The 25,758-nt window shown below is 47.6% G+C and overlaps 1 protein-coding gene across 1 annotated transcript; it reads right to left on the reverse strand.

Annotated features, from left to right (window-relative positions):
* Positions 1 to 1,612: 1,612 nt before the first annotated feature.
* Positions 1,613 to 25,400, reverse strand: GNL2 (G protein nucleolar 2). The gene is made up of 16 exons (XM_011230620.3): positions 25,200 to 25,400; positions 23,439 to 23,523; positions 22,373 to 22,467; positions 20,429 to 20,568; positions 17,660 to 17,844; positions 14,352 to 14,418; positions 13,326 to 13,484; positions 12,694 to 12,807; positions 9,162 to 9,290; positions 8,421 to 8,525; positions 7,488 to 7,646; positions 7,035 to 7,148; positions 3,716 to 4,167; positions 3,061 to 3,146; positions 2,458 to 2,543; positions 1,613 to 1,802 (listed from the first exon to the last, which is right to left on the reverse strand). Exons 1-16 carry the CDS (start codon positions 25,261 to 25,263, stop codon positions 1,650 to 1,652), a joined length of 2,193 nt encoding a protein of 730 aa, XP_011228922.1. The 5' UTR covers positions 25,264 to 25,400; the 3' UTR covers positions 1,613 to 1,649.
* Positions 25,401 to 25,758: the final 358 nt, after the last annotated feature.

Below are 25,758 nucleotides of genomic sequence, written 5' to 3' on the forward strand. Positions count from 1 at the left end.
CTGCCTTCCCGCCACTGCTCCATACTACGCATTACTTCTAGCCACATGAGCCACCTTCCTGTCCCACTTCTGGTCCATGACGTATGTTGTACCTGATCGTGGGCTGCTATGGCCTCAGTCTATCCCTTGAGGTCTCTCACCATCCCCCACCCCAGTGCGGTTCTAGGGACTCATGCTGGAGTTCTGCGTTTATACTAGGTCATTTTACCCCTGCCCACCAAGGCCACCACACCCCCTTCCCTAGTTTCAGACTGCCCAGGTGAAACAGCAATGGCGGAGTCAAAGCCACGGCTTCCGAGAAAGTAAATGTTTGCTGGGAAGGCACACACGTCACGAGGTCCACTAGGAGCTGCCTGCGCCTCAGGAGCCCTGATTTGGTTTGTTCATCTTATTCTGCAGAAAATCACACCCTGACCCTATGCCCCTCTAACTATGCTTAGTGAACAACTGGAGAGGTCCCCAAACCTCACACGCAGCTCTAACTATTAACGATCAGGCTACGGCCTGTAGACTGCATTTTACTACCCCTCCGGAGTTAAACTCAGTTCAGAGGCCCACGGCTGCTCCTGGTTTCGCAGACCCAGAAGAGTAAGTGAGCGACGCAGACCTCTCATTTAAGGCCGTCCAGGGTGGGCTAGCTCAGCAAGATGGGTGACTCACACCCGTCATTCAGATTGCACGAGGAACATACCTAGGAAGGCACGAACGTGTCTGCGTGGCCGGAGTGCCTCAAGCTGCTCGGTGTTCCCCCGAGGAGGTGCCAAGAAGGACCCTCCTTAGTGGGGCTCGTCCCTGTTAAGGCTCCAAGGCTCCCTGGGAGAAGGGCAGTCCAACAAGAAGAGCTGTATTCCGAGTCAAACATGCCCATGTCTCTCTCCTCTCAGATTGGAAGCCAGCTTTTACCCCCTGTCCAGGTGTCCTGAGGCATGCTAGGGCTCCACTAAAATCACCTGTCTGGGCTGCCATGTTCCTGGGAAAGAACTCTGTTCACTGAGATGTGCTGAGTNTAGGGCTCCACTAAAATCACCTGTCTGGGCTGCCATGTTCCTGGGAAAGAACTCTGTTCACTGAGATGTGCTAGTTCCGGGACTCCTTGGCAGTAAAGCACCCATGTCCTGACTGCGTCCATCTAACAGACTCACGGAGGGACAGCTGAAGTGGCATTTTCCCCTCATTTTAAAGCCTAGGCCATGTACACTACATCCTTGAGATCTTCTTTTCACGTTTCTANTAACAGACTCACGGAGGGACAGCTGAAGTGGCATTTTCCCCTCATTTTAAAGCCTAGGCCATGTACACTACATCCTTGAGATCTTTTCACGTTTCTGTTTCAAACTACTTGCCAGTATAAAAGAAATTCCACCCTTTCCATTCTGTAGACCTCATCTCTGTCAGAGATCTGCATGCCATGGTTACCCTCTGGAGGAACTAAGGGCTCCTTTATGTGTCCGAAGTGCCACCGGACCCCAGTCCCTCCCTAAAGCCTTGGGGGTGTAGGGACTTCATTTTCACCGGCACCAGTGAAGGGTTTCAGCTGTCAAACCTCAGAACAAATGCATCATGGCCTCAGAAATGCCAACTGGGCATGAAGAAAAGGAACACAGTTTCTAACTGCATATTTTTGTATAATTTAATAAACTTTTAAAACGTTACTGCTTATGTTTGAACTTTTTGTGTTTGTGTTTCTGTCCGTCTGAGTCATTAGTCTTCTTTCTGTTCCTGTTCCTATTTTTCACGTTGTGTGTTTCATAGTAGCGTACACCAACTTTCCTGGGCTGCTGCTGCCGTGCGGCTCGCCTCCGCTGTAAACAACGACAAAAAAGAACAAAAACAAAAGACCAAAAACCCAATCACAGAGAAGTCACAGAATAGGCCTCCATTTCTCTGTGCTCCCTTCCTGTGCTGCTCCCCCAAGTACTAGAAGCAGCACTAGTAACAAGAAAGGGCCCCCCTCACGACCCAAGTGTGGCCGTCCACGGTAACTTACGACGGCGCCACGCCCTAGACTGTCGTTTGGTCCAGCTGTCCTCCATGCTGGAATCTTTTCTACCATACTCCTGACACGTGGTCCTCTGTCTAAGGGTGAACACTTCCAGTAACAAGCTCTTCCCTTCCCAGGCGGGCCCACCCCAGCTCTGATGAGCCCAGTTACAAAGCTGAGGGCAGGGATCCATCTGCCTACACAGCTCTGCTCACCACGGAAAACTAGCAGGCCACAGAAAACCAGCGGACCCTTCTAGAGGGTAGTCCACATGTTTGAGGACAGCGAGGGAGAACTCAAGGACCTTCATCCACTGGGCCAACTCTTGACCCTATTGAACTGATCTCAACTAGGTCACCTAGGACTGGAGCTCTGAGAATTCAACTCCAGACCATCAGTTCTGGAAAGAGTGTCTCCTAGGAAATGAATTTCTCCCCTCTACGTCCTGGGTGATGTTTAAGACCAAAACCACGTACTTCCTTAGATGTAAGCATCCTGCGAGTTTTGTTTGAATGGTCCTCTTCCCTCTGTGCCTTCCTCTTCTTTCCCTTTTTGGTAGGTGCTGGAAACACAACACACGAACACACAGAAAAGAGACGGGAATTTTCTCTCCAAAACCTGTCTGTGAATGCTAAGGTGGGAATGAGCTTGATGTGTTAGAGGAAGAAGGCCAGTGTGCATGGAGTGTGGCGGGCACAGTGCAGAGGAAAGCAGGATGAGGCCAGGAGGGCACCAAGCCAGAGGGCCCACGGAAACACACTTTTCACATAGTAGTTGCAAGTCCAGTGGAGTAAAGAACAGATACCTGACCGGACGTCCCGCCTCCCACAAAAAAATCTGGCTGACCCACCCCTATATTTCTAAAGTTACTAACATACTCTTTTTACAGGAAGCTTCCTGAGTTAATCCCAAGAAATGTGCAGAATGAAAAGCTATACGACAAAAAGTATACGGAACGGGGTCATCTGCCAGCAATGAGAAGCACCTGTGCGGACGACAGCACAACCTCCAAGTGTAGAAAGTTACGTCTCCCGCAGTTCTGAAGACGCACACGGCGGCTGAGCGGTTTGACTATTTACCTTTGCCTGTGTCTTCTACAACTTCTTCCGCAGCTGCTTGTTCTTCAGATTTTGCAAAAACCTTTTCACTCAGTCCCTTGGATATTCTGCAACAGAAAAGCCCAGTAACAAGGCTGCCCATCACTCCCCTCAGCTGCCCAAATCCCGTGCCAGCCCGGGGGGCAGGGACCGCACTGCGGACTGCAGAACGCCACCCCCTTCACGCGGCTGCCTCCCCAGCCCGCTGGCAGGTGGCGACGCCCCACAGTTCCGGCAGCTCCCTGGGCCTTTGTCAGAGGCGGACCTAAGCTGCTCTTACTTCAGGGAGCTGCAGCTCAGAGACTGTATACAGATCACTTTTTTAAAAAGTGGCAATAACTCCCTTCCACCTCCCACAAAAATACTGCTCCAGGGGTGCCTGGGTGGCTCAGTTGTTAAGCATCTGCCTTCGGCTCAGGTCATGATCCTGGGGTCCTGGGATCGAGTCCCGCATCGGGCTCCCTGCTCAGAGGGAAGCCTGCTTTTCCCTCTCCCACTCCCCCTGCTTGTGTTCCCTCTCTCGCTGTGTTTCTGCCAAATGAATAAAATCTTTAAAAAAATACAGCTCCAGTCCTCTTGGCAAGTGTCTCAGAAAGGAACGCACAAACCACAATTTGAGGGAAGATGAGGATACTACCTGACTGCTGAAAACTTCTTGGCTTTGGCTTTGTTTAAAAACTTCTGATATTTAGCAATCTTTTCATCCAGCGCTTTAATAACCGCCTTGGTGTCATTTCCTGCGTGCGCTTCCGGGGGCTCCAGGCAAGACTCCTCGTCCTCGTCTCCCGGTTGCTCCTGTCCCTCCTCCTCCTGCTCGTCGGAAAAGCTCTCAAGCTCGTCGTCGATATCGGACATCTCCAGAGGGACCAGGTCATCCCCGGAAAACTGAGGCATGACGTTGATTTTGCCGAAGTTTTGCCGAACCCGTGCCAGGATCTGCTGCATTTCTGAGTCAGTGTCACAGCGACTGTTCTCTTTTTCCTTCTCAGTGACAGACTCCGAGGCTTCAGCTACAGTATCTGCGACTTCCTCTTCTGCACTCCTCTGGCTTGTTTCTGCGGCAACGTCCGAAGACGAGGAGGATGGGAGCTATTCAGGCCAAAGAGGGGGGCAGGTGGTGGAGAGAAACGGGATCAGAAAATAAAAACCATTTCTGAACTGACAGCCTGCTCTTAGAGGAGGCAGTCCTCTTCTCGGGACCGAGGGAGAGAGCGCAACGCCCCCACCCTGGAGTCCCGTCCCCTGTAGGCCGAGGCGCATCACACCCGGAAGCCGCTACTCAGGCATCAGAGGCATTCAGCTGCGGGTCCGAAGGACGAGCCCACGCTGAGGGGCCGCCGTGGCCCACAGAGCTGCCAACTCCCCCCACCCTCCCCGTGGAGGGGAAGGCATGGAAGATAGGGACACCCGCGAGCAGCGCACACAACTGCCCCAGAGGGAAAACAGAGCACTAAGCGGGGGGCGCAGGGGAGGGCCCTGGAGGGAAGGTGTGACCAAGAGGAGGGAAGCTGGCGAGGAGAGGCCAGAAGGAGCCACGTGAATTGGGGGCCACGGAAACGACCCGCCTCTGTGAGGTCACAGTGAAGGAGAAGTGTGTGCCAGGCTTTCTCCCGGCACTTCGCATGTGTAGTATTTTATCCTTGCAACTGAGATTCACGGAACTTGGGTGAGTTTCTGAAGGCAAGAGTGGCTACACAAAGTGTTCATTAAATCAGGAATCCAGAAAATTCAGGGAATTGTATACAAAATTTGTAGGTACATTTTTATACCTTTTTCTGAAGCTAAGTTTTTAGCTTTTGGATTGTGGAAGAGTTTCAGCCACTACCAAAAAGAATAAAATCACAGCCTGGGGAAACTAATGATCTCAAACACAACGACCACACGTGGAGGAAGAGATCAAGATAACCCCACCTGTGCACACAAGGTCACAACAGACCCTGCCACACCTCCTCCTTCCTCACACCCACGGGCTTCCCACCACGCCTCCCCCCACTCGTGCCTTGGTCCAGCCCCATGACGTCCTCGCAGCTCTCAGATCACAGCAGGCAGGCTCCCGCCCCGGGTGCTCTGGGCAAGCCGCAGCCTTTGCCCGTCCCACACTCCCCTCAAGACAGCCACTCGGCTTCTGCCTCATACCTTTAAGGTCTCTGCCAAAATGTCAGTTCCTCTGAGGCCACTCCCACCCACCCCACGTACGAGAGCACTCCTCTCCATCTCCCAAGCCCCTTACCCTGGTTTTGTCTTCCTCACAGTAAGCAGTGCTTCCTGACATTCTCTATTGATCTGTTTACTGTCCGTCTCCCTGTAGTGTCAGAATGTATGTTTGGTCTTGGCACAAGAGCTCTAAACCCCTTGGTATCTCCTAAGTAAAAAAGGGGCACCTGTCGTTTTTCATAACAAGCCCCTTTCCACCACCCCGGAGCTTATGCTGGTGAGATACTCATGGTAGAGCCTCACTTCAGAACAGGGGCTGGACCAGAAGGCCCCAGCATTGATGAGAGGGCTAGCGATGGAGTTCGATAACCGATAGCCAATACTTTCATCAATCAGGCCAAAATAACGGAACCTCCGTGAGAAGCCCTGAAGGATAGGGTCTGGGGAGCTTCTGGGTTGAAATAACCGATGTGCCACCCACAATCCCACACCTGGCCCCACGCATCTCTTCCATTCGGCTGTTCCTGAACTGCAACCTCTAAAATAAAGTGGCCATCATAAACCACTTTTCTGAGTTCTAGTAGTCGTTTTAGCAAATTGTCAAACCTGAGAACCTCTGAATTTGTAGCTGGCTAGGCAGAGGTGTGGGGACTTGGGAACTCCATTTGCAGCTGGCCTCTGAAGTGGGGGCCATCTTGTGGGACTGAACCCTTAACCCGGGGGTCTGCTAACTCTTGGAGGTAGGGTCAGAATTGAACAGAATTACTGGACACCCAACTGGTGTCAGAGCATTGCAGGACTGGTATGGAGAGGCGAAATGCATTTGGTATCAGAGCACCCGCAGATACAGAAGTGCAAGAGGCAGGGACTCCCGGCTTCCCCTGTAGTACCGCCAGTGCCCAGCAGAGCGCCCGGCACACGGGATCCTCTGCACACCGGCGCTGAAGGGATGAATCAATGAAGGAATGACTTAACACACAAAGAAGATGGGAAACGATAGGGTTTAGTTTTTTTTGGCTGCTTGAGGGGTTTTGGGGGGGGGAGTTAACATCCGTTTCAGGTACACGGACTCTGAATTGCTGGAGAAAATATGCAACTGGAAGTTTCTAACTGATAACTGAAACTCTGGGAACAGAGTTCAGCTAAGAGGGAACCAGAACGATGCAAACCCAAAGCATTAGCATGGAAGCGAAACTTAAAGCCACCTCTTCCAAAGGCTTGGCAGAGCTCTGAAAAAGAGCCTAGAAATAGAAAAGCAAAGGGCCACAGCTGGAGCCTTGTGGCAGTCCACTGCCAGGGGTAGGGAAACACAACAGAAGGGAAGCGTCTCAATCCAGCCCACAGGCCCCAAATCTAAGGCTTCTTTCCCTGGCTTTAAACTGTACCACTCTCCTTTCCCACCTGATTACGAGCTTCTTGAGGGCAAGGGCTGTGTTATTTATTCCTACATCCCCTGTGCCTGCCACTTGGTTGGGCCTAACAAGTGAATGTTAAGTCAATCCCGGAAATGCCTCTGGTCCTCGTGCATAAGGAACAGGATCAGAAGAGCACTTACAGTTAGAGCCCTCTTTGTTCAAGGCCCTAAAGACTGGTGTTTAGACTTGGTCTTCTATCAAAGACCCACCTTCCGGTCTCCAAATGCCACCCCTGACAAGGTCATAGCAACGGCTCTAGGGGATGGGAGACAGTGGAGGGAAACACCCCAAAGAAAACAGGTGCTCCATAAAGGAAGACAATCAAAGGCACCATGCCTAGGTCAGTAACCACACTTTCCAGAAGATGGGCCCATCCTGTTCTCTTACCTGGGAGGCTGCAGGGGGCTCCGCATTGGGTGGCTTGACAAAGAAAGGAATCCGGCCCCTCTGCCAGTCATTGAGAACCATCTTACCCACAGTCTGCAAGTCGGGCTCTCCACCCTGAAATATCACAGAAAGACTCCCCGTTACATTCAAAGAACAAAACCACCTCCCAGCATGGAGGCATTTCAGCCGCCCTAGTTGTTCATCACCGCCTGCTTGCCAAGTTTCGTACCGCTCACACAACACATACAAAAGAAGGTCCAGGGCGCCTGGCCGGCTCAGTCGGTGGAGCATGAGACTCTTGGTCTCAGGGTTGTGAGTTCAAGCCCCACGCTGGGTGTACTTAAAAATAAAACCTTTAAAATGAACAAACAACCCCTCTCCCAAAAAAAACACAAAAGAAGCCCACACACACGTCTGCCATCCTGGTCTACCTTCTCACAAACCCTCGCTCACCTTCAGTAACTTCCCAGTCTGGAACGCCAGCTTCTCAAGAAAGTCCTCAGCATTCTCCCAAGAATCAATCTTGTATGTCTTGCTGATATATTCCGGCTTTGCTCGTTCAAGCACAGCACCAATGTGGTCTTCAGGAGTCTTTATTTTTTCAACTTGAACCTAGACATTAACAGGAAATTTCTGCCTTATAGATTTTATATGGAAGCAGATTTGTAACACTATCTGAAAATAGATATCAACACCGCAGAAGGGGAGGCCGGCAGGGCGGGTCTCCGAGGCGGCCAGCCGCGGTCGGCTGAAAGGCCCCTGCACGCCAGCCACCGCCACGGAGCCCAGGACTCGGCACCGATCCCCGCTCGCCACAAACGAACTATGTGGCTCCGCAAGCAATCTCAAGTTGGACCGTCTCGTGCTACTCACTTGTAGAAACGGGGAAAGCCTGCCAATCCCAGGACACGAAGAGAATCTGACAGTTTAAGGAAAGCGGGGAGGAATGTGCACAGGATGTATGGCCAGCAGCCCTGGCTAAGGTTAAGTGGAGCCATTTAAAGGTTCTGGACATATTCAGAAACAAGTGAGGAAACGCCTGAGTTCCAAAATGACTCAGCCCATAAAACCCTCGAAGATGAATGATCGCTAAACATAAACAGGCCCTGCTTCCCTCTGGGTCCCGTGTGTAAACTACAAACTCGGCTGTGTGATGACACTGAGCAGATCTGCCCGCGGCTGCACAGCCTCCCCAAGCAGCCTTTGGTGGAATGGAGAGGCCGCCCTGCAGAGCGTCGTGTTCCTAAAGTCTGTCCAGACGGGCTGACCCCAAACTGCCTTCCCAGTGAGTGAAACGCAAAGGTATCCGAAATCCCCCCACAGAATGCCCCCCACAGAATGCCCCCCACAGAAGGCAAAGAGCCCGTCAGGACCAAAAATACTCACCACTCCTTTCAGCACAATGTCTGTCTCCGAGTCTTCCGAAGGGTAAACAACGCCTGGACAGTCGATAAGGAATATCCGACGCATCAAGGTGATGTACTGCCACACCTGCGGTCAGAGGCCAGAGACGACCCCCGAACCGGGTCAAACACTCAGGCTCACCTCACAAGGCTACAAAGTCTCCCCTCTACTCGCGCCACGCACGAGGGGCTTCCACGAAGTATAAACTACCGTTTCCACCAGCACAGAGTGTACGGTAAGGCACGTAATACCAAGTCAGCCTCTGCCTGATTTTTCAAAGTACTCTCCGCATCTTAGTCCTGGGTGACTCCTCCTCTTTCAGCACAACCGCGCCGCTCCCCAGACACTGCGCTTCAGGGCCTGTCCCCACGGCCAGAATCTACCACAACACTGAGTTTCCTTTCATAATCCGGGGACCAAACAGTCTCGGGTTCGTTTTGCTTGTCAAAGAAAAAGGCTGGAGTGACAACTTAAAACGGACTTAACGTGAACGGCACCTCCCAGATCGTGCCAAAGGCGCACAGTGACATACAAAGTACTCTCAGTCTGACCCAAGTGGGCAGAGACAACTCTGGTACATTCCAAACTATCCTATGGAGACCAAACTCTCAATGGTGGCCTTCATTCAAGACGAGTAGACAGAAATCTCTGTGGCCTCAACAACCACCCTCCATGGAAGTAAAATATGGAGACGTAAATAAGACCCCCTGGAGCCGGACGTACCTTTGTTTCACCTGCGATGGGGGCCACACTGCAGACCTTCTTGGACCGCAATGTGTTTATCACAGAGCTCTTGCCGACATTTGGATAGCCAATGAAGCCGACGCTGATCTGCTTCTTGTCCGTGTGCAACTGTTCAAAAAACGAATACACACCACATACACATAGTCATGAACATCCCCTGGGAAAAAAAGGTTGTGTTACTTTGCTAATGAAACAAAGAATACAGAGCAAAAGTGTCACCACAACTTATCTAAAGCCTAGACATACACCACGTACATCGTCTGAGTGGGCTGCACACACACACACATTAATAAATCAGAGATGACTCATTTCCTTGGATGTCCATGTGCCATTGTTCTTGAATGTTTTAAGGTTAAAAGTATGTAGGTCGAGAAGCAAAGGAAGAAAGAACTTGTTAGTCATCAGTTTAGAACACCATCCACAGATACAACAACCGGCAATCCCAAGACCCAACCCTCCTTTTATCTGCACAATACATTTTGCGTTTTCATTACCAAAAACAAACGACAGAAGGAAAAAAGGAAACCTCGTAAGTCAGACAACTGGGTGAGAGTCTCAAGGAGACAGAGCTCAACAACAGTCTACAACTGGTTGAGGACTTCTGATTAAAGATGGCGGACCGAACATCCACACTGGCCTCTCTCCAGCCACAAACTCCACTACGATGGCAGCAGTGGGAGTGAACACATAGGAACCCCCAGGACCAGGCATATAAAACCAAAGAATGCGCTGGAAATGAGACAATAAAAACAAACATATGATGTTAGCAAAATACTACCAGCTAAATAGCAGTACCTAACTTGGCCCCACTACAAAGAAGAAAGCTAAAGTAGAAAAATTAAAAATCCAGCAAAAATATTGCCGAAGAATCACAAAAGCCCTTTGGGAACCGGCAGGACAGCTACTGCTAAGGGGGTCTGAAATCAAGACGAGCGAGAAGTCTGCAGAGCAGTGACGCCGCTCTACCCCTCCTTCCCCCAGCACGGGCACCTGGTTTCTCTGCCCCAGTGCCTTAACAGATACTGAGTTTTTTGGGAAACCCTGCGTCTCACAAATATCTTTCATTTTCAGACCTAAACGGGAACTAGCTTTAAGGATAACAGCAGCTGAAGGCAAGCATTCCCAGTGTGATTAACTGAAAGTCTAAACTTCCGCTGAGCTCCCAGGACCCCAGCAGTCAAGCTTATACATCCCTGAGCTGGAGGCTGGAAAACTCCTTTACAGAGAAACTCACAGATCCAAGAGTAAGACCTATAGACACTGATAACAAGGGTGCCCGCCAACAAAATATTGGGTTTCTACCTAGTTACCCTACAGTGAAGTCTATCATTCAATAGCCCCCCCCCCCACATAAAACTTCCATTGGCTTTTTAGTGGCTCACCCTTAAATACAAACAAAAAGCCAAAAATAACCAGAAATTTAAACTGTGACTCTAGTACAAAAGACAGAAAAACACAAAAAAACTGGCGGGTAATAGAGTCAATGTAGGGAGAAAGGAAAACTTCAAAATACAGTCTCATTATCCTTCTCAGAAACAGATGATGGTTCATACGTGAAATGAGAACAGGAGCAGGGCAATTCTTAAAAGTGAGAGAGAAAATAAATGTCGCTAAAGAACAGCTAGACGATCAAGTCAGAGGAACTTCCCATAATATAGAGCAGAACATCACAAAGGCACCGAAATAAAGCAAAGAAAATTTTAAAACTTAAACCAGGAGATAAAACCAATTTCCTGAATGAGAACAGATGATGGGGTGGGGGGCGGGGGGGATCTCCAAGAAATAACAGAGGACACCATCAGACAAAGTCCGATCTAGTGCCTAACTCACTGAACGGCGACTCCCCTTAAGCCACATCACTGTGAAACCTTAAAATGGGAATTTTTTTAAGAGATCCCAGCCACAACGGACTAGGAGTCAGAATGGCCTCAATTTCTCAATGGCACACCGGAAGCCACCAGAAGACAACGCAGTGGTGCCCTCAGCATTCTGGGGAGAAACAGCGTGAGGACAGAATAAAGGTATTTCTAGAACGCAAGGTCTCAAAAAAGGTACCTTCTAAGTACTGCTTCTCAGGAAGCTTCCAGAAAATATGTTCCATTAAAAGGAAGGAGTAAAGCAAAAAAGAAGAAAAACCAAGAAAGAAGATCCCGTGTTGGTACCCTTGATCCCAAGGAACAAGGGTTCCAATCCAGTAGAGAGCCACGGGAATGCCCAGGGAGACGGTGAAGTCGGGATCCCAGGAAGACGACTCTGCAGCCGGCCTGGGAGCAGCCAGTCCCGACTGGAAGGGAGATGCCCCAACACTCTCAGAGATCCCACTCTGCCAGAGGATTTGGTGACACGTTAGTGACAGATGACAAGGAGCTAATTAACACCAGAGAAGACAGAGGGTTCTACTAGAAAGGAATTATAATCGGCACTGTATGGATCAGCTGTGACTGATACTCTACGGTCATAATAACGTAAACGCTGAAGGAAATAATCATCTAGCCAGATGATGTATAACAACACAGGGAGCACAGAGTGAGGGGAGTATGTGTGAGGAGAGGACAGCTGTAAGAAACTTAGTCCTCATTTTCCATAGCAGAGACTTAGCAAGTGTCTAAAACGGCAGGTGGCGGGGCGTGGGGGGGTTGAGGTGGAGATCAAAAATAGAATCATAAGCAGGTATTAAAAATATGGAAGAAAGGGGCGCCTGGGTGGCACAGCGGTTAAGCATCTGCCTTCGGCTCAGGGCGTGATCCCGGCGTTATGGGATCGAGCCCCACATCAGGCTCCTCTGCTGTGAGCCTGCTTCTTCCTCTCCCACTCCCCCTGCTTGTGTTCCCTCTCTCGCTGGCTGTCTCTATCTCTGTCAAATAAATAAATAAAATCTTTAAAAAAAAAATATGGAAGAAAATAATGGAAGTAACTAACAGCCACGAGTTGGCAGTGTCTCCTTCCACGAAGTGGGGAAGGGCAGGACAGAGGACATGCGTCCTTTTTTTGAAGCCAGGTAGAATGAATGAGACACAGCAACACCAAGCTGCAGGTACACAACGTGGAGCTCTGAGAACATCTGCGAGCACGCCCTGATCACAGGGCTTCCCAGAGAATGTGACATGGGACCAGGGATCAGCCCGGGGCCTCCCGGGGCCCGGGGGGGAGAAACTGCACAGGCCTGAGGCAGAGGAGGCACGGCAGGTCTCGCAAAGCCAGGACGGGGAACACAGGGAGTGTGGGGAGGAGCCCATCCTTAAGCAGAGGACGGACCATCAGGTACCAGGGATCCGGCAGAAAGGGAGGCAATGTTCGTCAAAGGTAGGGGCGATGGCTGAGCTGGAAAATACTTTCCGAAATTCCCTATTACCCCAAGGCTCTGGCAGTTTTTACGTCTCTCAACCACACACTTCTCGTTACCAAGATGGGGGAAGTGAGGTGTGTAACCTTCTGACACACACTGGCAAGAGAGATCCTTCCAGGCACCCAGAGCTACACACTCGAGGAGAGGAAGGTCGGGTCCCAGTACCTTTCCAAACTGCCGGAGAAGCTGAATAAACGCTCCTTTGCCAAAGGGGTTGGTGAGACTTGCGTGGAAGGCAAGGGTCGGGTAATCCTGGGAGAGGACAGCCACCCAACGTTTCTAGAGCGGGAAGAGAACATACTGGTTTACTCCAACCCAGGAAGACTCAGGGCTTGAGTTACACACTGTATTTCACATACACAGCTGTCTGAGGAAAATGTTAGCTGTAATTCTTTACAATACTTTTTTCAAAAAATGACAGTTAACGCTTTGTCTTCTGTCTGACAAACAAGGAACAATTACAAAAACGCCTTCGTTGCGACTGAACGCAGCTAACCTAACAGAATGCAGAACAGGCCGGCATTCTTCTTGCGAAGGGGCCGCACCGCTCGCCCCGTGGGCACTGCAGCCGTCCCTCCGCCAACCATCGCGGGGTAAGATGTGACTCCGCCCGCGGTCGGTGAAGCATATTTTAGTTTTGTTTCCAGTGTGAACGCCTCCACAACTAGGAGGTCAGGAAATTCAGCACTTTAATGTCCCCAATCCCCAAATCCAAGAACAGCCTTATTGACAGAGCGCTTGGCCTCCGAGGAGCCGAGCGGCCTGGCAGAACGTTCTGGGTCAGCAGCGGTACTTACTGTCGCCCAGGTTGGCACAAGGTCACATTTGTTAAGAACAAAGATCAGGTGCTTCCAGGGTTTTTCCTTCTTCAAGTAAGTCTCGATGTGAGGGGAACGGGTGCCCATCGGATCTCTAGCATCAAGAACTTGAACTACGACATCCGAGGAATCTATCACCTGCGATTCAAAGGGGCGGAAATGATTTGCTTTAGTACAGATGAGAAGTGGGAGACGGAGGACATTTAGAGGAACCCGGGGAAAACACAACAGTGAGAACTTCAGAACACGGGTAGGCTGTGGTCAATCTCAGCGCCCAGTGATCAGAATTCTAAACTTTTCCCATCCTGTGAGTAGAAGAAACGTCGAATTTCAAACAGGAAAACTAACTTGGATGTAACCCATCTTGCTTCGCAACTACTGTTCATTATTGAACGAAGTCATTTACTTCTTAGACTTCTCAAGTTTCTACCGTCACAGGTTTTATATTTTACAAAAAACTAAAACATTTAGTTTGCCTTCAGGGTACTACTTTCCTGTTAGGTTACCGTTGGATTATGGGACTGTGCCTGAAAGCCTCTGTCACCAAGAATTATCTCTAGTACGTGGACATAAAACTCAGCCAGTTGAAAAATGCTGGACCAGGACTCAGGACGCGTGAAGGCTCCTCCACGAACCGGCTGGGTGAGCTGGGTTAGGTATTCAACCTTTCTAGACATGTATTCTCATCTACAAATGACAGGACTAGGCTCAATAACTTAAAACCCCATGCAGCTCTAACCATGTAGGATAAATCTGAAGTCCATGTAATGTAGCTTTAACTATTATTTAAAAAAAACGGGGGGGGGGCAGTATCCAGAACAATGGTAGTATGTGCCTAGCCATATCTGTCCTGGTTTGGCGGAGTGGGGGTGGGGGATGAGGATGGAAAGGGCAGTGGAGTTTGTAATTTATTTGAGAGAGCTTCCATATAACAAGATCAGTTTTCTCATATAAGGTCATGAAAGCCAAAGGAAGCACTCAACAAGAAGGAGCTGAAAGTCTTACCTTGTACAGCTCACCCCATATTCTTTTGGACTGTCCCTTTTTATAGATCTCTTCTTGGGCTTCATTTCTAAATAGAAAAACACGCAAAATGAGCAAGTGAACCCTATGAAGAGGATGTTTAGGGAGAAGTCGACCACGTGCCACCAGAAAAGGGCATCACAACTACTTGGGAGATGGGGCAAAAGCAAAGTTCATTGAAGAAGTGGCTATATCCAAATGTCCATCAATGGATGGATGGATTAAAAATGCATTGTATACATAATGGAGTATTATTTGGCAACGAAAAAGAATGAAGTAACTGACACAGGCTACAACATGGGATGACCCCAGCAACATTCTGGTCATGAAATAAGCCACACACAAAAGGACAAAGACTGTAGGACTGTACGTAACATCAGGTACCTCTCATCACAGTAGTCAAACTGCTAAGAGACAGAACAGAGAATGGTGGCTGCCAAGCACGGGCAAGTTATTGTCTACTGGGCAAAGACTTTCCAGAACATGAGAGAGTTCTGGAAGCAGACACGGAGCCACGACGGCTGTGTTAACCACGTTCATGTGCTTAATGCCACCGAGTTGCAGGCTTCAAAATGACTGAAATGATACATTTTACGTACAGTTTACCATAGTAAAAAATGTAACATAAAAAAAAAGTGACTCAAGAAACAATAGGTGTTGGCGAGGGTGTGGAGAAAGGAGACCCTCGTGCACTGCTGGTGGGAATGGAAACTGGTGCAGGCACCCTGCAAAACAAAATGGAGGGTCCTCAAAAAGTAAAAAACAGAAATACCATGTGATCCAGTAATTGCGCTCCTGGGTATCACCCAAAGAATACAAAATCACGAATTTTAAAAAGATATATGCGACCCTATGTTTATAGCAGCATTATTCACAATAGCCAAATTATGAAGGCCGCCCAAGTGTCCTTCAACTGATGAATGGATAAAGAAGTTGTGGTGTATACACACACTGGAATATGACTCAGCCTCCAAAAAGAGCGAAATCTTGCCATTTGCAACAACATGGATGGAGCTAGAGAGTATAATGCTATGTGAAACAAGTCAGTCAGAGAAAGACAAATACCACAGGACTTCACTCATATGTGGAATTTAAGAGACAAAATAAACAAGCAAAGGAAAAAAAAGAGAGAGAAATAAACCAAGAAACAGACTCTTAACTCCAGAGAGCAAACTGATGGTTACCAGAGGGGAGGTAGGTGAGGGGATGGGTGAAAGAGGTGATGGGGGTTGAAGAGTGCAAGATAAATAAATGATAAAAAATTTTTAGAAGTTTTAAACCATAGGTCATACATAAAAAATACAAAAACATTTAGAAATTTTAAAAATAAAAATGCATCTGACTCTTGGTTTTGGCTCAGGTCATGATCTGAGGGTGGTGAGATCAAGTCCCCACGTCCAGGATGGGAGTCTGCTTGAGTTCCTCTCTCTGTCCCTCTGCCCCCCCAACCACACTCTCGCTCTCTCTCAAATAAATAAATCAATTCTAAAAAAAAAAAAAAGTGACTGTAGCTATGTGACACGTCACAGAAGATTATGAAAGGAATCGGCAGGACTTGAGTCATAATCTATACTTCCACAGGAAGTGAAATTTTTCTGATAAGGCTGAGAATCTGGTTATCTGCTAGCCTCACAGACACTTACCCAGTGTCTCAGAAACAAAAATAGTTTTCTTCTCCCCCATTATCTACAGAACCTTTTGGAGGAGGAAATTCACATTAGCAGAAGCACACAAAGTCTGAATACTTCTAAGAAATGAACTACCTCTCTTGCTTGGCCTCAAAAGGCCTGACATCATCTCCAAGAGGTGCACAGCTAGACACAGGCCGTTGACAGCACTGGGGCGGCCCTGCTGCAGGCGAGCGATAGCACCGTGGGGCTGAGGCACCTGGAGCACTCACCAGGGGAAATGGGGAACACTGGTCAACCCTTTCAGAGGGTGCCGGGTAGCTGCCTGCCAAAAACACGCATGTTCTCAGACAGTCATTTCCCCCATAAGAATGTGTCTTTGGGGATAATTAAGAAGATTCTGTCACACTGATATTTTACCCTTGCCTTATTTATCACAGGGGAAAACTATAAACAGCATAAATGTTCCACAGCAGGACTGTTGATTAAGCACTGACATGGAAATCTATTGTTAATAATCTAGGAAAATATTTTTTCTAAATATTTACCTAAAATAAAAGGCAAGTTAGGGCGCCTGGGTGGCTCAGTTGGTTAAGCATCTGCCTTCGGCTCAGGTCATGATCCCGGGGTCCTAGGATCGAGTCCTGCATTGGGCTCCCTACTCAATAGGGAGTCTGCTTCTCCCTCTACCCATCCCCCCTGCTCATGATCTCTCTCTCACACCCTCGCTTTCTCTCTCCCAAATAAATAAAATCTTAAAAAATAAAATAAAATCTTTAAAAAAAGAAATAAAGGGCAAGTTAAAATACAGTCTTAAAGTGTTATATTTATAAATGAACATGGAGTGTAAAAAAGATCTAGAATAACATATGCAACAGCGACTGATTCTTAACCTTCTTTTGGGTATGAACCCCTATGAGAATACGACAAAGCTACCAATCCTTCTCCACCCCCTCCCCAAAACAAATTTAAGACCAACAAAACATTGCCACCTTTATGCATATACGTCTTTTCCATGTGATCTTCAGAGGGCCACAGGAAACTCAAAGGCCATCCATGAATCCCCAGTGGTCCAGAGTCTCTGTTTAAGGAAGCCCTGACATTCACGATTTTAACAATTTAATAACATGGTCGGTGACATGACGAGTTCTTAGTTTCTTTGTGTTAACTCTTTTAATTTAACTATATATTCTAAATTGTCTATCCTAGACCTTACTGCTATTATAACAAAGAAAAAAAGAAGTTATTTATTTTTGTTTTGGGAGTGAAAAAAGAGAGACCTAGAGAAAACAAACCACCTCAAATTATTTTCAGTCTGGACCCAGCTTCACAAATTTTTCTAGTCAAAGGGAAGAAGAGTACACTCCACCCAGGAGTTAAAGCACTGGGGCACCTGGGTGGCTCAGTCAAGTGTCTATCTTTGGCTCAGGTCATGATCCCAGGGTCCTGGGATCAAGCCCTGTGTCAGGCTCCCTGCTCAGTTGGGGGTCCTGCTTCCCCTTCTCCCCGTTTGCATGCTCTCTCTCTGTCAAATAAATAAAATCTTTAAAAAAAAAAAAAAAAGGAGTTAAAGCACTGAGCTTCATGTAGGTAAAATAAAGGTAAAGACGATGTTTTGTTGCAGAAGAGCAAATGAAAGCGGTATGAACCTTCAAACTGTACCTGACACCAGTGTCTTCAGTGACCAGGTCACGATCCTTGCCCTGGTCGTAGCTCTCAGTGGACATTTCTGCGTTTTCTAGAAGAGACTGCATATCACTAGCAAATAAGTTTGGTCGCTTCCTCTGTGACTTCGGGCCGAATGTAGTTTCAAAGCTTTCAGTATCAAGAATGTGCACCTTTGAGTTCTAAAGAGAAACGAGAATTATGCATAAAGCTAAGGCAGGCACTGAGCAAAAGCAAAAGTTAAAAACCGACCCGGGAAAGGTTTTCTTCTTTTATTTTTCCAAAGCTCAACCCGTACCAAAAACGACCACATGGATGCAGTCTGGTTTCAAATCAGCCTAAAATCGCAAAAGCACTTGCTCCCCAATTCTGAAGTTCCGTAAGCCTCCTTGGAGAAGCACAAAGTCATACAAATAGTCAAAGCAAGTATGAAGAGTTGTGTAAGACTTGCCAAAAACTCTGCTTTATTTCATTTATCATAAACTTCAGTCAAATGTAATTAAGGCTCCCACGATGAACGTGACCTTATCTTTTCAGACTTTTTTTTTCTTGAACTTTCAGACAAGCACGTAAAATTTGCCAAACTCACAGATTTTGTCAAGGACAATCATGCTCACATTTGTGTGTTTTTTTAAAACCAACTGTAAATGCCAACTTTTTCTTGGAAGTTAACTTCTTTCACGGCTAAAAGGAATTGCTTGTTTTGTAAGATGCATTTTCGTTTCAGATAACATTTTCCCTAATTTAGGTAACGTTTTTATTAAATGCACATGGAAAGTCTTCAGATGAAAAACATCTAGCAAAAGTCCAAAATAATCGTTCAGATGTGATAAAAGGAACCTGATACTAACTAGAACTTGCTGTGCTTGTGAAGGAGTTACGGGCATAGGAATTTCTGAAGCAGGATAAAAGTCAAAGTCTGAGTTCGCATCTATCACGTAACAGAATGTTAACAGCCGGCGGAGAATAACCCTCAAAAAGAAGGGAAAAAAATGTGCCCTCTGCCCCTCAGTACGAAGCTCCTGTCAGCACCAGCTACTAAATGCGGATGATGGAGCCACTCCTGTGGCTTCTGACCTTGACTCCCCCCTCCAATTCCCACAGCTCCTGAAGCTGTGGTCACCTTTTCAGATTCTCTAACCCATTGCTTAGTTCAGTTTATCCCGCTACCCTCCCACAAGGGAATATCCCCAAACAGAAGGGTTGGGTTTTACGTGGGAACTGGGTACTAATGTCACTGGGAAAACTGGGATCAAAGTTATCCTTGGAAATCTCATCAATGACCTAGAAAGCACAGCACACGAGGATGTGTGCACGGAAAGCTGTACGGGAGCAAGTACCATGCAGTTACAGGTAGGAGGCAATAAAGGACAGAAATCAAATCAGTTACAGTGTGTTTGCTGTATCGCTACAGAACTGCAATCGTTATAACATGCATAGAGATGAAAGTTACAGCAAATCTGATTGACTCCACTGTGCAGCCATCTCCGAATTAAGTTTTATAACCTGTAGGAGATACTGCACTAAAATCAACAGGGAAGGTTTTTCAAGGCCAAAGCACAAAACTCCTCCCTTACTCGGAGTACCTTCTGCATCAAAATCCCAGCTCACTGGGCAGCTGTGGACCCTTCGGCCTACGGACAAGCGACTGAAGCCTGAATTTTAGAAGCACTGAACAACTGGAATGGGCAACAAAGCAATAAATCCATAATAAAAACCCCTCTGTTCTTCTCATAAACAGGATTCAATAGTTTGTTAAGAGATGGCTTTAGGGAGAACAGACAAAAGAGAACAAGGGAAATGAGCAACTTGTCTGTGGTTCATGAATTACACTCATGTGTTTCCCTGAAAGAAAACAGTCATTCCACTAATAGGCGCCATTCTTCTAGTCCGTCATAAAACAAAGCATAATTGACAAAACCTGAGGCAATAACCAGGCCTCGGTTTTTATTTTGTTCTGCGAGTAAACAATTTTCTTTGAACTGTTTAATCCATGTATGCATGTCAATGTTTCCTTCCCCTCCTTACGTTGGAACCAAGGCTTATGTACTGGCTACATTTCTGGGAATTATTATTCAATGCAAGTAAAAACGTGCAAACATTAGGCCATTTCTTTGGTTCTGTGTAAACTCATTCCACTTCAAGCCGGATTCCGTCCTTACCGTTCTTCAACTCCAGCAATTAAGAACCCATCTGACCAGCACCCTTTCCTTTGCTGGAAAGAATTCCAAGGGTCTCACAGAAGCCGAAAGCACACAGCACCTAAGACCTCCCTCCTACCAACCCAATCCCGACTCTACATTTCCCTAAAGTTTGATGGAGTTACCACTTAAACTAGGGTGCCTAACAAAAAAGCGTACAACTGGTATTAGTAATAGCCACGATCTATTTAGCTATTAGGCGGTGTGCTCACTAGATGACAAATGCTTCATCTGCATCTGATCACCCAACGAGGTAGGTTTTCTTGACTTTACAGCCAGAGAAGTGAAAGCTCATGGAGAAACCTAACTATGGCTCTAGGTCGGGAGGGGAGCAAAGACTAAGTCAGGCCTGACTCCCAAGCCTGTGCTCCGATCCACTAGGTAAAGCACCTTCCTGACACGATGCAGTTCATACTAAGGTAAGACCCTAACAAAGGGGAAAGCTCATCAGCACTGCCCTAAAGCCACTCTTCTCTACGGAAAAACGAAAGACAAAAATGGTAGAGAGGGATCGGCATAAATTGTGCCTAAGAAATTCCATTGCCAGGGATATCCTCCAACTTACATGAGGCTGGATCCGATCATGGAGAAGAGACATGGGTAACTTGCTTTGCTTCATGACAACTTTGTATGGATCCTTCATAACTGTGCCCATTTCCTCTTGAAATTTTTGTAATGATGACTGTTTAATCACACGTGTGTTTCCTGTTTTACAGAAGAATGTTGCCATTTAATAAAGAACTCAGTTTTGCTCCTGCGTCCTTCTTCCCAAAGACACAAGGAAAAGCAAGACTTTGAATTACGCTGGCTTTACCCAAACACCTCATATATCCATCCCATGTATCCATTTTCAAACTTAAAAGGGGGGGGAAGAGACAAAAACAAAAAAACTGCCTCTCCTGCACTCATACACTACGAACTAATCCACCAACCCAGACACACAAAGGGTTTCAAGAGTTTTCCAAGCCCAATTTCCTGACTGGATGAAACTGAAAAACCAACATCACTGAATGGAACTGAGATTTGACAAATGTCCGACACTTCCTGCTACATCTGGCAAAGAAATTTGGAGCCAATCAGAGCTGATCTCTCAGTATACACAGAGAATGCTGAAGCACAGAACCCGGGTCACAGTTGCTGCTTTTTACGGTTATGAGGGCTTGAAAGGACTATTAAATTAGCCAAAAAATCCACACAAGGGAACCAAATAAAGCTACAGAACACTACCTGCAGAACACCTTGTAAGTGAGGGGGCCTGAAACAAATATTCAACGAAACAGCACGCTGGCACACAAACGCAGGACCCAAGATGGCGGAGGCTACGATGCTGGTGCCGACGACACCGGGCCCACCGCCCGCTGCACACGGCTCTAAGCACCGCACACGTGTTCGCCCATGTAATCCCCACAGCAGTCCTACGAGATACTGTTTTTCATCTTCCTTTTAGAGACAGGAAATCAATGAACAGAGAGACGTGGTAACTTGCCACGGTCACAGAAATAGCAGAATGAGAATTCACGCCCAGGTGGTCTGGACCAGGAGAGAGCCACCAGGTTACACACCTCTCTAAAAAGTTTTCTTTGACACTTCCCCGAGTTCCAGCTTCCTAGAGGGTGATATGCCGTCAAAAGATTTAAGACACACTGAAAGGCAGCTGCCATCTGCCACCAAGCACAGAGGTCAAGCACCAAGCAAACAATGGGGTCTGAGCATCTGACTGGCCCACGCACCTAGCAGGGACTAAGGGAAAACCCAGACAGAAATGAAGGTGGAGTTTCCAAGAAAGCAGCCCCGGTCCCATTCTATTCATTCCTGGGAAAGACCAACAAGAGATCCTTCCACTGTCACTCAGTGCAAATCCCCATCAAGAAACGTTTCAAGGGAACGGCCAGCGAACGCACTTACACTTCAGGGTAAAGGTACTAATGTATCTGGAAGGTCCCTTTCTTTTTTTTTTTTTTTTTTAAAGATTTTATTTATTTATTAACAGAGAGAGAGACAGCCAGCGAGAGAGGGAACACAGGCAGGGGAACGGGAGAGGAAGAAGCAGGCTCCCAGTGCAGGAGCCCGATGTGGGGCTCGATCCCAAAGCCCTGGGACCACGCCCTGAGCCGAAGGCAGACGCCTAATGGCTGAGCCACTCATGCGCCCCTGCAAGGCCCCTTTCAAACAGCCATCTCTCCAGGCCGCCAGAAAGGAAGAGATAAGAGTTCTCAGGTCTGAGAAGGCTGCTCACTAAGGCGGAAAGGATGGCTTTATCTGTTTAAGAGGATTCACTCACAATTAACGACGATGAGCTCTTTACAAAAAGAACTTATTTATGGAATCCACCACCACTACTACTTTTCTCAGCACTTTTCCCACTACAGGCACTTCTCAGCCCTTTCTCATATAATGCTTCAGAGTTCGACTCACCCCAAAACGTCTGCCTTTTAGGCACCTTTTAAGCCTACCCTTTTCCATATAGCAGACGTCCAGTAGAGCAAAAGTGACAGAGGCCGATACTCACCAAACCACTTAATATTGGGCTCCACTCTCGCCACTGTGCCAGAAGCCACCGTGGACTGATACTGCAGAGGCTTAATCACTTTACCACGACTGTTCCTAAATTGAAGAAGTAACAGATTCCGGTTGATGACAGAAGAAAGGCAAGAGCAAAGCTTGGTTTCCAGAGCACCCTTTCCATCAAAAGGAAGTTTTTTTCTTTTTTTGGTTTTAAATGATCATGAAATACAGATTTCAGTAAACAAAAAGAACTTCTACATTTGAAACAGATTGTCCAAAAGTCATTTAACCTCTTGCAACAGAGCACGTAATGATTCCTGCTGGATGAATAACAAATAATGCTGACGTCTAAAAATCTGTTTACTGTTTGTTTGCTTTTTTTAAAAAAAGAAAACCACATACTTGAGTTTTCTGGATAATTATTTGAAGACTGGTTTAAACGAATTTTAAGTAGAGAGTGATTTATGCTGGAACTCAAAATTCTAAAACAAACAGCAGAGTAGGTGACTAAGGCTTAAGTTCATTGATTAAGTTCATTGCCGTTTGTGTTTTAGACACATCTTTCAGAACGGATGAAGAATCTAACTACCAAACAAATTAAGACCAGCTAGCAAAATGCCACGCTCAGCAAGTCCCCATGGTAGAGGCTGTCTCAGCAGAACTCACAGTTGTGATGAGTTTCCAAGTGCCACAATGTTGTGATCTAAAGTTTCGCATCTGGCTGCTTTCATCACTACAGTCCTATATGCTTTGTTAAAGAAAACCAGATTTCTACTTGAGGGATATTTAACTTGAGATTTAATGTGCCATCTGTGGAGGCCGAGGCTGTGGGGAATAAAACCTCCATTTGTCGTACAGTATTGTGACACAATCACTATTTCACCACCCTCTACCCACGTCTTGAACCGAAAATTCGCCATTTATCTTAACAGCACCCATGGAAGATGATATGTGAACATATACTACTCCTATTTGGGGAAAGTGGGGGTGGGAATGTCAAAGGTGATTAGGTCTCAGCGAGGAGTCCAGGGCATGAAGGAAAGGAGAGGATGACAGCGTGTAATGCTCACCTGCGCTCCTTTTGCCGGTACATATTCAGGCGGCGGATTGTGGCCCGGTCCCTCATGTTTTGGCCTCCTGCTCCCTGCACTCGATCTAGGAGAGACAGAAGGAGACCGCAAACTATTTGAAAACCAAGTTTAATTATGGTCATTGCCTCAAATACACCAACTAGTTCACTCAAAGTAGGCGAGCTGTTGCCTCGCTGCAAAATATCTACTCTCTCCTGTATCATTCCCACAAAATTATTATTACTGGACACTACCTGGTATGACAAACCTGACCTAATCTTTGATCCTCAGTATGATTGTGTTTGATAAGAGTTAATGATTTCGAGCATTAATTGTGATGCTGCGCGACCCACATTACAGGCATCACCTCATGTAATCCACAGGATAGACGTATAGAGAGATACGTGATCCTCATTCTGCAGGCTAAGAAACTGAGGCACAGGTGGCCAGACACCTTGCCCAAGATCACACAGCTACTAAATGGCAGAGCCAGAATTTGAACAAAAGCGTTAGATCGCCATCTGTGCTCTCACCTGTGGGTCTCGGCTGAACAAATGCTGAGTGCCTGCTATATTCAAGGCACCACGGAGACTACAATTTTGATACTTAAGTGTTCCTTCTGTACCAGTTTCTTAACCTCCTCATGTTTTAGTTTAATCAACAGCAAAGTAAGTAGCGATTCTTGCCTTACGTCTCGGAGAGAAAGAGAAGGACAAATAAGCATGCTAATACAGCCTAGCTTCTCCTTTTGGGGCTATCTTCAAGTCACCCGTCTACTCCTGAAGTGATGCAGTAGAAAACAGGCTGAAATCCCAGCACTGGCGGCTCTACTGCTCACCAACTGTGCCAACCGTGATGAACCACGTCCCCAATACTGGCTCCACCTCTTCACCTATAACGTCATAACCTCCAAGGGCCTTTTTGGGTCTACCAGTCTAAGATTCCAGTCTACACAAACTGAATAATTTATTAGCAATCCAGGGAAAACATTCGATGTGATTAGTTCAGGTCCTCAAAAACTTTAAACCGTATTTAAAAACAAAGTTTTATGAACTAAACCCAATAGAAGGGACTCCCCCAAAGACTATCTTGTTCATCCTGCAGGTGGAAACTCAGCCAAACTCATAAACATCTCTAAAAACAGCTTTACTGAAATGATCATTAGTTATCTATCTGTAGGGTTTTCTGTGCCCTTTACCAGGTGGGAGGACTCCAAGAGCCAAGTGTACAATCCCTTTCTCATTTAAATGGTCAAAGTAAGAGGGGCAGGCAAGTGCAGTCAAGCGTGAAACGCCAGCTGGGTCGGCCTACACCACTGGTAATCTGACCTTATCTAAATTATTTCTAACAATTCCCTGAGCTGGAAAGCTGGAATCATACAAGACTGAAACATTGGGGGGGGGGCTGACATACACAGGAACGCGAGAGGAGGTCAAGATCACTGCCCTTTCCAACGCAGAGCTTCAGCCTCCGCATCTGACAACTGGAGATGACCCAAGGCTGCCAGACCTGAGTGTTCACTTTCCCCGACGTTAGACCGGGTGCCTGGCACCTGGCCCTGAGAGGCGTGCAAGATGTCAGCCCTCCTCAGTGTCTCCGAATGAGAAAACCACCTTCTCCCTTCTCGTCCCCAGTAGCCTTTTGCTCGAAGCCACTCCAAGCAACGCCGCCTGGGTGTCCCTCCTCCCCCTCGACCTCCTCGGAGCCCTCCCCACCAAGCTTCCTCCAAGCTCCACCCTCCGCGAGTCCCGCCGCCTGTACCAGGGTTTGTGCTGGCCTTGGAGGGGTTAATGGTGCTCCGTCCTTTGTACTTGGGCTTCACCATCTTGCCGACGGGACGGGAACCGGAGCGCTAGGTCCGGCCTTGGACGGGTACACGAGCTTGTAACTTCCCAGGCCCTGCCGAAGCGACCCTCGGGAACCACGCTTGACCACGTGGGTGCCGGTGACGTCACTTCCGCTCGCGCCCCTTGCTTCCCCTGCGCGACTTCCTGCGAACGCGCGGCGCGCGCCGTCGCACTCCTGACTCCGCCCCCGTCCCGGCAGCTTATTCGTCGCGGTGCGTGGAGCCACCGCCCCTTTCGCTGCCTAGCAACCGCCAAGCTGCCCCTCCCCAGCGGCCGCCTAGGTACCCGGCACGCGCGGCTCCGAGCTCTTAGTGGGCTCACCCCACTTCCCTGGTCAATGGCACAAGCTTAAGTTCAGTTATCTCCTGAGGTTGTCCTCTAACCCTTCCAAAAGTGGCTGACCATACAGCAGCCAAATACCAGTCAGACCTTCTCACCCTTCTAAAAACTCCAGTCGCGCATCATCACACTTA

The sequence above is a fragment of the Ailuropoda melanoleuca genome, chromosome 2 (assembly GCF_002007445.2).
Source record: "Ailuropoda melanoleuca isolate Jingjing chromosome 2, ASM200744v2, whole genome shotgun sequence".
Taxonomy (NCBI): Eukaryota; Metazoa; Chordata; class Mammalia; order Carnivora; family Ursidae; genus Ailuropoda; species Ailuropoda melanoleuca.

Coding starts and splice junctions, on each gene's coding strand:
- GNL2 (XM_011230620.3), bottom strand. CDS start 25,263: ATGGTGAAGCCCAAGTACAAAGGACGGAGCACCATTAACCCCTCCAAG. Junction 23,524..25,199: donor CAAGGCCAGCACAAACCCTG/GTACAGGCGGCG, acceptor TGTCTCTCCTAG/ATCGAGTGCAGGGAGCAGGA. Junction 7,647..8,420: donor ACATTGTGCTGAAAGGAGTG/GTGAGTATTTTT, acceptor GTTAATGTCTAG/GTTCAAGTTGAAAAAATAAA.